This window comes from Alligator mississippiensis, chromosome 1 (genome assembly GCF_030867095.1).
Source record: "Alligator mississippiensis isolate rAllMis1 chromosome 1, rAllMis1, whole genome shotgun sequence".
Classification (NCBI taxonomy): Eukaryota; Metazoa; Chordata; order Crocodylia; family Alligatoridae; genus Alligator; species Alligator mississippiensis.
In genome coordinates, this window is record NC_081824.1 from 25,221,113 (window position 1) to 25,235,078 (window position 13,966).

A 13,966-nucleotide genomic window follows, 5' to 3' on the forward strand; every position below is an offset into this window, starting at 1 on the left:
GTGACAAGTTGAATCCAGGGGTGCCAGGAGCAGAGGGCACAGGGGTCCCTTCTCCTCCTGGCTGTCCAGTTGAGCCGTGATTTTAAACTTGGCTGTCAGAAGCAAGGCTTGGGGAAAACCTTTTCAACTGTTTCTGGCTTCCCCTTGCCAGATAGCTGAGCTGCAGGGCAGTGATTTAAAAGCTGGTGGCTGGGAGCACAGTCCCTGAACCCTGTTTTTCAGCTGCTGGCTTTTTAAATCTCTGTCCTGCCATTCAGCTGGGTGGCAAACGGAAGACAGTGGGATCTGGCCAAATCTCTACCTCTTCCCGAAACCAGGGAGCAGTGGCTGCTGCTTCTGTTACCTCTCTGTTACCTGTGGCTATGGGACACAGGGGAACAGGGTGACCCTGGTCTTGGGAAGGCAGGGAACCTTTTTTCCAGCTCTTTTCTTGGTTCATAGGAATAATCAAGCCAGGGAAAAGCCAGGAGAAGTTCAGTCTTGCAGGAGAAACTCTTCTGGGAGTGACATAACCGTGGATGTTGCGGGGTCTTTTTTTCTCAAGAAATGGGCACTTTTGCTGTAAACATTTACACACTTTTGGTTTCTACTTGGAGAATAGCAGTTCTCCCAGTGTAAACTGAACATCTGTACTTGGCCTTACATTGTGCCATCTGGGTCACAATTTGGGTTAGTGTTAAGAAACACAACCATCTTTTTTAATGAGAGTTTTACTGTTTTTCTTTCTCCATCAACAGGAATAATAATGAATAAAGCTGTGAAGATATTTATGTGGGAAACCACAACTAGGAAAACAAATTAATGCATTCAGGTTTTTTATTTTTCTTATAATCTCAGGGTAAATTGAGAGAACAAACCAAGAGACAAATCTCAAGATCACCTCAAATATTAACTTTGAAGCTAAATGATAAAATACAATAGGAACAGTCAGATGCTTATACATTTCATATAAACTTGCTTAGTTAGTCAAAGTTAAGATGATTCCAGGGTCTGCTTTTCTTCTTTTTTCAAATGCCACCAGCTACTAGTCAGCTTTTAGGCAAAGAATTCATGTAGAGGAGATGTTCTCTTTACCATTTAAGATGTATGAGCCTACCCTATGCAAATTTTTCCTATTTGTTTGTGCGGGGGCTACTGCACATAGGTTGAAGACAGTAAGGCATTTTCCCTTTATGTTCAGCTTTGTTGCATTCATATACCCTTTTTTTTGGAAAGTGTAGCTCTGTATTTATAGCTGTACTTTAGTTTTAGACATTGAGTTTTGTATGAATTTTAGGATTTAAATGAAAAAGAAGTGTAGTCTAGGTAGCCTTTCAGAGCAAATCCATTGATCCTTGCAGTGATGCCAATGTCAAACATCCTTTTGACTTGTCTGGCAAATATGTCTACAGCTTCTTTATTCAACACAGCCCTTAAGTCATCAGACACAACTGTGGATTAATCCTTAAAGGTGCTTCCCTTTCTTCCCTCAATTTGTTTCAAATTGTGCAGAAGCTACCCTTCACATCTGTGTGATGTGTAGGTATTATCATCACCTTTTCTGGAAACTTTATTCAGTTTTATCTCAGATTGTAAACTCTGCCTCTTCTGTTTTGAATGCCAAAATGGTAGAATAGGCATGAGTACATCCTTAAAAATTCATTGATGCCTTGTCACAAATCCGACATAACAAGATCACTAGGTGCGATTCAAAGGCATTGGAATATTTACATTAAAATAGTTGCATAAATCTTTGAATATCTCCATTTGTATCTGGGCTCAGTAAACTAAGTGCATAGTTACTTACTTGCATGTAGAGAAGGTTGTATGCTGGAGATGGAATTCTAATATTATAAAACCCTAAGTCTGTCTGTCTGTCCATATGCTTTATTTGTGCTCTGATTGGCTGTCTCGGCAGCCAATCAGAGTGCCCTACACAGACAGGGACAGACAGCGGAACGCCAGGCTCTGCTGGCCTGGCCCCCCTCCCCTGCTTTTTCGAGGCAGAGGGGGATGATGGGGACTGGAGCACCGCCACAATGGAGGTGACGGAGCAGGGGGGGCAAGGCCTCACTTCCTCGGGTCTGTTCCTTGGAGCTAGGGGCCGGAGCCCCGCTAACAACAGCCGGCAGGGAGGCAAGGCGGCGGGGAAGGGGGGATGGGGAGAGCAGGAAGGGAGGGGGTTACAGGTGGCTGTTCCCTGCTGCCATCGCGAATGTGGTTGCGGCCCCGGCCTGAAGCGGCAATGGGGAGAGGGAGTATGGCCCTGGCCCCTACCTGAAGAGACGGGAGGGACGGGGGGAACGGCCCTGGCCCCGGCCTCAACCCAAAGCGGCAGGGAGGAGGTGGAGAGTGGAGCGGGCCCCAGCCCTGGCCCTGGCTCGAATTAGCAGGGGGAGGGGGAAACGGCCCAGACCCAGCCTGAAGGAGCAGGGGAGAGGTGGGGAGCAGCCCAGGCCCCAGCCCTGGCCTGAAACAGTGGGGAAGAGAGGAGGAATGGCCCCATCCCCATCCCGAGGTGGGGGGAAGGGACACAGGCCTCCCGCTCTGGAATTCCAGCACATCAGGGTAGCCTCTGCGCTCGTGTATAGGTGTCGTTAATGTCCAGCCTAAACTTATTCATGACCAGTTTATGCCTGTTTTGTTTTTTGTGCTAACATGGTCCCTACCTGGTATTTACTCTCCTTGTAGATTATAAAGAGAAATTATATCTCTTCTCAGTTTTACTTGGTCAAACAAGCCACGCTTTTATTTTTTAATCTCCCTTCTTAAAATAGGGTCTTCATTCTTGTGATCGTTCTGGTAGCTCAGTTTTCTCAGATTATGTTCCAGTTTGAATAAACGTTTCTTGAACTTTGCTGATATGTATGCAGTCTCCGAGAAGAGGTTGTATCAGTGCCTTGTACAATAGCATTTATATCCCCTTGTCTACTGAAAATAGATTCCTTGATCTGTTCTAATCACCTTTGTCTGTTTCGTTTTTCTTTGCCTCTTGTTAGTGCCTCTTAGTCATCCAGTGATTGATTAATGTGCCTAGTTCTTTCTCCTTCTCTGGAACTTCCCATTAATGACTTCCCAGTTCATAGCAGAAATTCTCTTTTATCTGTAGGACTTGACATTTGTGCTATTGGATTTCATCCTGCTTTTGTTACTGATTTTCTTCAAGGTTATTCTTTTCTGTCTCTGTGATATTCCTGTCCTTCTCTGTGGATTCCAGCTGTGCTTCTTAATTTTGTGTTATCAGCAAAATTTATTAGGTCACGCCTGTATTTTTTTTTTGTATGTACTAAGGTCATAAATGAGCATACTAAACAGAAATTATCCTGATGCTGATCCTTGAATTTTACTGGTAACTTTCCCTGACTGATACTTTTTCATTCATTGCCCTCAGTCGTTTGGCCCAGGCATATTATAAATTAGCACCAAACTCTCCCTGCTTGCCCTTCCTCTGCTGAGTCTACTGGTCTACTTTCTGCTACTTCCTCTGTGATCCCTGCACAATATGCTGGTCTTCTTTCTGCTTCATACCCTGTTGCTGTGATCTCTGCTTCATCCCTTGCTGTGATCTCTCTGCTCCCTTCCTGATCTGCCTGTGCCATTCGTAGCATGTGCCACAGGTTGGCCTACCTCTGCTTTGTTTAATTCCTTACCTGTTTTACAGTTCTACTAATCTCCATCTAACCTCAATCCCTAAAAGATTGGTCAGCGTTGAGGAAAACCTGAGTTTCCAGGCACGAAGACAGCTAATTGCATTATTTTAATTTATTATTTTGTTTCTCAGATTATATGAAAAATACAGGGATGATTTTCAAATGCCAAATACACACATTTGTGACATGATAAACAGGTTCCTTTAGTCATGCCTCTGTCAATGTGCTCATTGTATGATGAAAAGCTTGTTTAAAAGATCAAAAAATGTAATGCCGTTTCTCAAGTGTATTAACATATTACATAATAACAGTTCTATAATGATCATTTGTAAACACAAATTTGTATTTGCAATTTTAAATCTATCACTTTGCTTCAGGAGGCTTTTTTTTTCATTTACAGAGCATTGGGAGGTTGTTTTCAACTTATTTTTTTTCTCTTAACCTTTTTGGAAACTATATACCACGGGGTAGGCAAGCCCTGGCACGCATGCAAGAGTGTGGCACCCAAAGGCAATTTGCTTGGCATGCATGCCTTGGGGTAGGGCCAGGGCTGTGCTGCCACAGCCAGGATCTGACTCCTTGTGGATCCCTTGCTCTCTGCCACTGGCATGCCAACTTCTTATAAGTTGAGTTTACGGCTGTTTTTAGCACTCTGCCCAAAAAACAATGCCGACCCCTGCTATATACTATCTTTAATTGTGTACTGTGTATGCCAGAACTGAAATAACATTGGCAGTTTAACAAAATGTAACCCTAAATACAACACAGATTGTCTAAACAAATGCATGAGTTTCAAATGTCTCGTTGGCTAAACATGCTGAACTATTATAGCCTCCTTTCTAAATTTCTTGTACTTCTCGTTACTTTGTTTCAAAACCCAATTAAGAAACATTATCATTCTGTACCTTTGGGTATCACAGACTTAATCTGCTAATATGACAGTAGTGTGAAACTCCTAAAACACTTATAATTGGTATTAATTAGTTTGACATTTAAAAAATACAATAAATTGTTGTTTCACAGTTTCCTAGCTTCCATAGCAGGTGATGTTGTTTTTTCTAGACATGGAAACAGTACTGTTGATTTCTTACCAAGGTTTATACAGTCCCCTTCCCTTTATTTACTTAGGTGCTGTTTACAGCTTATTGAAGATTGTCCTAGTGCTATTCAGGAGGAGCTGGATCTGATTCGTGCTTTTAGCTATCTTGAGGAGTTTGGTGTGACCATTTTGCCTTTGCAAGGTACTCTACATTTGTATTATGTACACAATGGCTTGGTGAATGTGAAACACAGTTTCTTAGCTGAAAATCATTTAATTTATACTTCAGTCCAGCAAAACATTTAGTCAGGTGCACAAGTTGAAGTACTTAAGTATTCCCACTGAAGTCAATAGTATGTGCTGAATGCATAAATTTAAGCTTGTGTATAAGTACTTTGGCTCAGAGTCTTATGATTTCAGTTTGTAAAAACACTTTGGGGACATTCTGTGAGGAAAACATGCTTTTAAATGTAATTTGTATTCATGAATCTGTTTTTCTTTTTTTAATTTTTAAGATTTTTTTAAGATAATCATGATAAGTATCCACATCTGATTGACTTCTGAGGACACTATATGGATTAAACTGCTCTAAAATAAAATAAAACAGAATATTTATTTATTGATTTGTTTTAAAACAGCCTGCGAGAGAGTGTTATTGTAATCTGCAGATTAGTTTCAGTTGAAAAGTAAAATTTCCTTTCTTTAGCAGGTGGTTTTACTGTTTCATATATTCCTATAAGGCAACTTGATAGTCGACCTCAATGCATAGAGGACAACTTTAGGACAACTACTTTGTACACTTGTGGTTGCCATTTTTACATTCATAGGAAACTCCCCTTTGTTTTTATCTACCCCAAAATAATTTTAAAACATGAAAGAAACACATTTGGTATACTAGAAAATATGGAAATCTTATAGCAGAAAGTTGAAAATCAGTGCAGTGGTTGCTAGATTTTAAAGATGAATTTTATTTGGTTATTTTGTTCAGTTTATAAACTGTTTGACTGGCATCAAATCTCCTTTATGCTGGTTTCATTTACTAAATCACATGGGCTGCTTGCAGATGTGAAAAAAACAAAAGACGGCTCTTCACTTTAAAATGGGCGCGCTCCCACGCCGAACCCAGCTCATACCCAAAAGAGGCAGCACGTTAGTTGGACCGAGCTCACCCAATGTTTATATAGATCAGGTGCTTTAGCAGGGCTTTTATGTTGCTTTTACTAATGGCAGATTGAATCAACTTCAGATAAAAGCGCCAAAAAGCCCTGTTGAAGTGTGTGATCTACATGGATGCTGCGGAGCCAGGTTGAACTAATGCACTGCTGCTTCCAGTAAAGCACAGGTTTTTTCCCCCACGTCTGTCAGTCATCAGCATTAAACTATCCACATTTGAAACCAGTTTTAATATTACCTGTCAGTGATGGCAAATCAGATGTTCATTTGTGAAATCAAGCCTATCAGTCTCATTGGAACTGCTTTATATTTTTCTGCAAAATCTTACAAATAATCAAGCCAATATAGTAAGGGATTAGAAATTCTTTAATTGGTTTTTTTTTTTCATACAGCAATCAAAAATTCATCCAAAATACATACTGTCCCACAGTAGTTCAGATATTTAAAAAATGTCATTAAAGTTCCCAGCAGGTATGTGACCTTAATGCTAAAGAGAGGAAAGAATGTATTGTGAGATTGCATATAGCAGGTTTCTGAGGCTCTTTGTGGGTATGAAAATTACCTTTAAACTTCAACTATTTTGTCTTAATTTTGTTAGCTTAGCTTTTCTTTAGACTTGTATCCTATTCTCTTTGTCTGTCCATTCCATTTTTCTCTTTAAACTGAACCGTAGTCCCTAGTTAATTGCCGAAATGTGTTCAGAGGCCACAGTGTGTGTGTGTGTGTGTGTGTGTGGGGGGGGGGGTTATTATTGGGGGGGGGGTTTAATAGTTGACATTATCTGTGCTTCTGGTAATACTCTTTCTCCTCAGCCAGTCTCAAATTTCATTTCCCCTTTTCATAGTTTGTATCAGATCTTCTTGAAGCAATGGCACCTCTCACAGGTTTCATCACTAAAGATTATTGTAATTTCTTATTGTTCTTCATTTTTAGGTTTTATCCACGTTTCCAATACCAATTTCCTTACCTCTCTCATTTTTTTTCTTCCAATTTTTCTTTGTATCCCACACATCCATTACTTACTTTCTTTCTCTTTTCTTAGTCTTATCCTGTGGTCTCTCTATTCCTATGTACATTTACTAATTATGCTGTTTTCTTCAGTCCCTGTCCTTTTATTGGGTGTTCTGTGATCTTGAGCTAGTAAAGCATAATTTTATTGACTCCTGAAAGGTCAAGTTTAGGAGAGGTAGACTTGAACAACAAAACAAGCCTTTGAGAGTTTGATAGATCTTCATTGCTGCATGGTACCATATATTATATAGTATATATCAATTCTCTATTATATATTCTGATGTACTTTATATATTAAAACAGAGATATACAAGTTATATATGAAAAGGAATCTCTGTTAAGACCATACTTAACAGAGATTCCTAGTGAAATTCTATATTTACAGGTAAAATGTTCAGCTTCTATGCTCTTCATGTCTAAAATATCAAAGCATCCTTGTTTAATATTCATGTAAGAAATAAAACTGCTTGGTTCTGACTGAACAGTGTGTTTGCTTTTTTCATTTTTTTTAATGACAGTAGGGTTAAAAAAAAATCTTCTCTCTCTCTCATTGTAATGAGAAGTGTTTAAAAAACTTTACCCCATGCCCCCAGGGGTTCAGGTTCAAATCTTAATTTTTAACCTGATGGAACATTAAAGAGCTGTTTATGGCATTTCCTTCTTAAAATGGAACTAGTGTACTTTTTGAAACTTACTTGATGGGATGGTTTTACGTATCTGATTTTTAATTAAATTATATTGCTAAGTACTGAAGTCAGTACAGTTATACCAGGGTGGAACTGGAGTGAACGATTGCCTGTTGAGGGTCATGAACCTATCAGTTTTGCATCTGGGTTCATGACTAAATTCTGTTCAATCACACAACTGGTGGCCAGACTTTTGGCCCCCTGGGCCACATGAATGGTACGGGTTCAGTTTACAGGCTAATCTGGGCCTTCAAACGTGTTGTGTAAACCCAGAATGTGCCCACAGCCCCAGCCCTACATTCAGGGCTAGGTCATCTGGCCTGCAGCGCTTAGAAATTTGGTGATATGGGAAAGGTGGCTTCGCTCATTTCCACCACTCCTCACTGCCAAATTTCTGAACCCGTAAGGAACCATGTGAGCTAGAGATTAATATTAAAGCTCACACATTGTAATCTGTCTTTAATGCATGTTTTTCTTTGAACAGTGCGTTTATGTTCTGATCGACTTACTATCATCAAGGACTGTATTGCTCAGTTGCCAACAAACTACAAACAGTCTGCCAAGCTCCTGGGACTTGCAAATCTGCTAAGGGTTGCAGGTAAACTGTTGTAAATGTTAAACTGCAATGCCAGCATATATTTTTGCTATGCTGTAGGGCACTTGAGTTAATCATTGGGATATGTTCAAGGATGTCACTAAATGTCCTTTAAGAGAACAGGCTTCAAGGAAGACATATATTTTATAGGATTAATCTTGTATTCAACTGTTGTGACCTTCCCTAATACATAAAATAAGAGCCTTGTCTAACTTGGGATTTCAGGAAAAGCTTATGTCAAAACTGGATTTACAGGTTAGAATATTTTATGACTTTGCCTCAATTGTTTGTATTAATGTTTTAGTAAATCTCTTGTCCCTGTCAAATAAGCCAGCTTGATTTAAAAACAGCCCTATTTAGGTAAGGAAAAAAGTTGAGTGTACACACAAATCATGTTGGTTAGACAGAAGTTTATCTGCAGTTGCTTATCACATATATTTATAGTTTGCAAATAATGAATTAGAGGGTGGGATTTTTTGTTGAAGCTCTGAATGCTTTATAAATTTGGTTATATAGTATCATTACTAATCTATGATAACTCCCTGTTTTTGCAGAAGAGACGACCTGTTTTCTGTACAGCTTTCTACTGCTCATTAGCAAACTGTTTTTAACAGTCTGATTGTGTTTACAGCTAATCATATTAATACCTAAATCATTCATCCACAGTTAATATAAATGTAGATGATTATGTTACTTTGTATTTATGACTTGACTGGTGAAGATTTTGTCTGAAATGATAGAGACTGTCCAGGGAAACTGGCTTTTCTTCCTGGCCACTATATATATATATATATATATATATATATATATATATATAACTTCCCTAGTTCCTCTTCCTCTTGTTCGGACCAGATTGCTGATTTTTCCCCTTTGTATTGCTTGTGCTAAATTCTTGGGTCATATTTCTTTTAACACATATGAAGATATCAGTGTGCGTTTAAGATGGGTTTTCCACAGACTTTCTGATCTGAGGATTATGACTAGTGTGTGCTGTCAGGTACTTTGCATAAAGACTTGTTAACCCCATTCACTGCTTTCAGTATCTTCTTGAAGAATTCCTCATAATGCAGTACTATCTTTTGTCAGTTTGTTTAATAGAAGTACTTACTTCTGACATTATGATATAAAAAATCTACACACTTTTCCCATCTTGTCACTTCTTACATGTTCCACTAATTCCATTTTTTGTTGCACTTTTAAACATACTCATTTTAAAATATTTTCAATACTTACAAGTGAATGGGGAGCAGCGGTTGTACAATGGGAAGGATCACAAGGTGTTGGGACAGGAGACATGGCGTTGTGAGTGACTGAGGGTCCTGCCTGGAGATGCAGAGAAATGGGATAAGGGGGCTGCCTGAGAAAACGTCATTTAGAGAAAGGGCTGATAGGAAATACATCCTAACTTTTCTGTGAAATTAGGCTGCTTCACAGACATGGAGGGGGAACAGTCTGGTGCAAAAAAACACAACCAATCCAGTGCTTTACTTTTAGCCTTCGTGCATGCCCAAAAGAGACATTGCATTAGTTTCACCTGTTTTGCCCCAAATCTGTATAGATTGTGCTCTTCAGCAGGGCTTTTTGGCACTTTTATCTAATAGCTGATTGAATCACATATTAGATAAAAGTGCCAAAAAGCCCTGCTGAAGCACGTGACCAATCAGTTAGTAGATAAAAGTGCCAAAAAGCCCCACTGAAGTGCCTGATGCATATGGACTCTGGGGAGCTGGGTTGAACAAACGTGCTTCCTCTTCCGGTAAAGTACTGTTTTGGGGTTCGGTTTTTTGTTGCTGTTGTTTTTTTTATGTCTGTCAGTAGTCTTTATGCTGTTGTCATGAAACACTGGATTTCAGTTAATGAACTGTGTTTGGAATAGTAGTGTGTGTGTTTGTGTGTGAAGTCCCACAAATGACAGGCTGGAAAACAAAGAATTAAATCCCTGTACTCCAGCAAATGAGGCAGCCCTTGGATGTAATTTCTACCTCCTCCATAAGTTGTGGCAACCAGGTGAATGGTGTGGCTTTTTTATTTTAGTCTCATCAATAACCTCAGTGATACTGCCTGTAAAGAAGAAAGGCCCAGTGTTCAGGGGAACTCAGATAAAGTGTAAAAACAACCCAGTAATGACTACAACCAACAACTTGTTTATATTATCATTGTGCCTTAGAAATCCTAGCTGTGGTCAAAGTCCTACTGTGCTAGGTGTTGAACAAGCAAAAAACAAAGCCAGTTCCTGCTTCAAAGAACTTTTAATCTGTATATCAGATGAGAGATCAGCCACACATACATAGATGAGAAGCATAAGCAGATAAATTGATCAACATGATGGGTGGAAGAAAGTGTGATGATGCTTGTTTGAAAATGTAACATGTAAGCGATAATGGAACTACTTTGTGCATGAGTAGTTATTTTATTTCAGCAGAGCATTAGACAACTCTTTGACTTTAGAGATAAAATCTCAAGTATTATAATGAATTAATTTGCACTCATTCTTCATGGGAAATGGGTTTTGGCCACATGTACTTTGAAAATACAAACCTTTTAAGGACTTTTGTATGTGTTTCTGGTCATCATTCACAAAGTGATTTCCAAATGGTTATACTTGTGTTATATTTTAGGTTGTAATGCTTGTCTATATTACAAGCCTTTAACTGTAGAAGTTCTGCAAGCAGAGAACTACAGTCACAGGGAAATCACCACAGCAGATCCCCATCTGCATCATTTTTGGGTGTTCCCTGCAGCTTCTCTCCAGCAGCTGTGCCAGCAAGGAATGTGACGCACCTGGGAAATGGTGTTTAAAGGTCTTGTAACTACTGGCAGAAAGTGTGAGCACAAGTTTGCATGCCTTCTGGCAGGTTCCCCCATGTTATTCCTTTAGTAGAAAGAAGGAGCTTTCTTGACAGAGTCGTAGCATGGAAAAATGTGCCTGGGGCAGTCATCTCTTTATCCTCTCCTCCTCCTCCCTTCTTGCTTGCAAGACACTGGAACAGCAGCAAGTAGAGAGCCAGGCATGGTCAAGGAGTGCAAGGTATTCTGGGAATTGTTTTCTAGAGTGACAATGGACTTTGCTGTTGCCAGTGAGAAACTTTCACCCCAGTTTTTTTCTGCCAAAGCCCACGTCCTAAAAGGCAAAATTTTTTTTTTCTGATTTTCTGCTGCAAAAAACGGGGTCAATTCTCCCCCCAGCAGCTGTGAATTCTATGGCTACTCTAGAAAACTACAAGTCCCAGAATGCCTTGCACTCTGACAGCCATTGCCTATGCCAGCTGCTTCCTGTAGTTGGAAAGTGTAGGGAGAGCCAGGCAGGCAGCAGCAAGGCAGGCAATTGCCCTGGGGTGAGGTGCTCTCCTGCCCTTCCTCTCATCTCATCCTTCTGGTGCCGCTCCCCCTAGGCAGCACCCAGGCCATGTGCCCTGCTTGCCCACCCATGTTATGCTGCTGTTTCTTAACTGACGGGACCTGTGAGTGCGGTTTCTGTCTCATTTGTTTTCCTGGTAATTAGATGTACAAACTAATATTGCACAATATGCTCTTTCCCATTAGTAACTGACATGAAGTTTATGACCCCCTTCATTAAGCAGATGGGCACAGTTTGTACCACACTCGTTCTAATTCCTCATAATTTGAGATTAAATTTAAACTTCAAAATATGAGATTTGTATCTTTCCTTTTTTCTTTTGTTAGCATTAACTATTGTAACTATGAATAATATTCTTGTTCTTATTCATGAATGTTCATATTCAGCCAATTCTCTTCTGATTTTTACTAAATTCTCTGCTACGTGATGTGGGAAATATTTCTACAGTCAAATAACTTGTTTTAAATTTGTCCTTCATTAAGCTTATGAAGCTAGATATTACTTTGACTTTAGTTGAACTTGTGCATATTTTAAAGGTTGCAGGATGGGGCTCTATATTTCTCTTCTTAATAACACTGAAGGCTTTTTTGCACTAAATCCTTAAATGATGAAGATGGTTTTTATTATAATCGTATTTGCTTTCAAAAAGGCTAAATTTTGCTTTTAGTGAGGACCTCAAACCAGTTTGAAGTAAGATCTTATTTTTATGGCCAAGTTAATAAAACCTTGAAAAACAGCAATTTAAATGGAAATGCTGACACAGCCATAATCATAGTGTGTAAATGGAGACTCACATAAAATTTAATCATCAGTATAAAAAATATATGTATCAATGAGATTGTAAAAGCAAGGCATTTATAAAGGGCATTTTTGTGTCTATTGGCTCTTAATTATTATTTTATTAGGTTGCACCCTAACATTAATATGATGAATACTTATATAGATCTTTGTAGCCAAAAGGATGTTAACAAATGTTTATTGTAGTCAGTCTGTGCATTGTTACCTCAAGAGTAGCCTGTATGTTGCTATTATTTTTATAGATGAAAATTGTAGGTTTTGAATTTTAGTATAATTTTCAGCATGAAATAAAATGCACTAGATTGCTAGGTTAATAGGGTTTGTCCTACATGGTTCATTAATGGATTAAGTAGCTATAACACACCCTGACCCCAGATTATGTCTTTGAGACATGGTCAGGGTGCACTTGCGCGTTCAAGGATGCCCTTCAGACCCAAACTCCTCTCTGCTGTCTTCAACGACCTGAAAGATGAGATGGAGTACACCCTCAGCAACTTTGCAGATGATACCAAGATAGGAGGAGTAGGGCTTAGATTCAGAGGGATTTAGACAAATTGGAGGATTGGACCAAAAGAAATCTCAGGAGGTTCAATAAAAAGAAATGCAATTTCCTACACTTAGGATGGAACAATCCCACATGCTGGTAAAGGCTGGGGAATGACTGGCTAAGTAGTAGCTCTGCAGAAAAGGACCTGGGAGTTACAGTAGACAATAAATGGCATACTGGCTACAGTAGTAGGACCGTTGCCAGCAGATTGAGGGAAGATATTTTCCCTCTCTCTTTGGCACTTGTGAAGCCATATCTGGAATAGTGTTTCCAGTTTTGGATCCCCCCCCCACCACAGAATGGATGTGGACAAATTGGAGAGAGTCCAGTGGAGGGCAACGAAAATTGTTAGGGCACTGGGGACCATCACTTTTGAGGAGGTTTAATAAACTGGGCTTATTTAATTGGGATGAGAGAAGATTGTGAGGGGGGATTTAACATCAGCCTTTAGCTACCTGTAGAGTGGTTTCTAAGAGATTGGAGCTAGACTGGTCCCACTGGTGGCAGATGACAGAACAAGGAGCAATGGTCTCATTTTGCAGCAAGGGAAGTTTAGGTTAGATATTAGGAAGAACTTCCTCACTAGGAGGGTAATTTCGTAGTTTCATAGTGCCTATGGTCGGAAGAGACCTAAACAGCTCATCAGGTCTGACCCCATGTCCCAGGCAAGAACGAGTACGGGGTCATAACACCCCAGCCAAATATCTGTCCAGCCTCCTCTTGAAGACCCCCCAAGGTAGGAGAGAGTACCACCTCACTTGGGAGCCCGTTCCAGAGCCTGGCAGCCCTAACTGTAAAGTAATATCTCCTGATGTCCAGCCTGAACCTTCTGTCTAACAATAATTTGTGGCTGTTATTCCTAGTAACCCCCGGTGGTGGCTGGGGGAACAGAGCCACCCCCAATTCCTACTGGTGAGTTTTTGTAAACGGCCACCAGATCCCCTCTCAGCCTTCTCTTGTGGAGGCTGAATAGATTCAGGCCCCTTATCCTCTCTTCGTAGGGCCTGACCTGCTGCCTCTTGACCATGCGAGTGGCCCTCCTCCAAACCCTCTCAACGCTAGCCATGTCCCTCTTGAAGTGCGGCGCCCAGAACTGAACGTAGTACTCCAACTGCGGCCTGACCAACACC

The 13,966-nt window shown here is 40.1% G+C and overlaps 1 protein-coding gene across 3 annotated transcripts in view; it reads left to right on the plus strand.

Moving 5' to 3' along the window:
- The window catches only part of NBAS (NBAS subunit of NRZ tethering complex), a 385,077-nt gene that overhangs the window by 153,029 nt on the left and 218,082 nt on the right, over nucleotides 1-13,966 (plus strand). For all 3 annotated transcript variants that reach the window (XM_059729540.1, XM_059729533.1, XM_059729539.1), the window contains exons 31-32: nucleotides 4,758-4,870; nucleotides 8,023-8,136. In XM_059729540.1, the coding sequence (XP_059585523.1) occupies nucleotides 4,758-4,870; nucleotides 8,023-8,136 (227 nt within the window). The remainder of the gene's footprint in view (nucleotides 1-4,757; nucleotides 4,871-8,022; nucleotides 8,137-13,966) is intronic.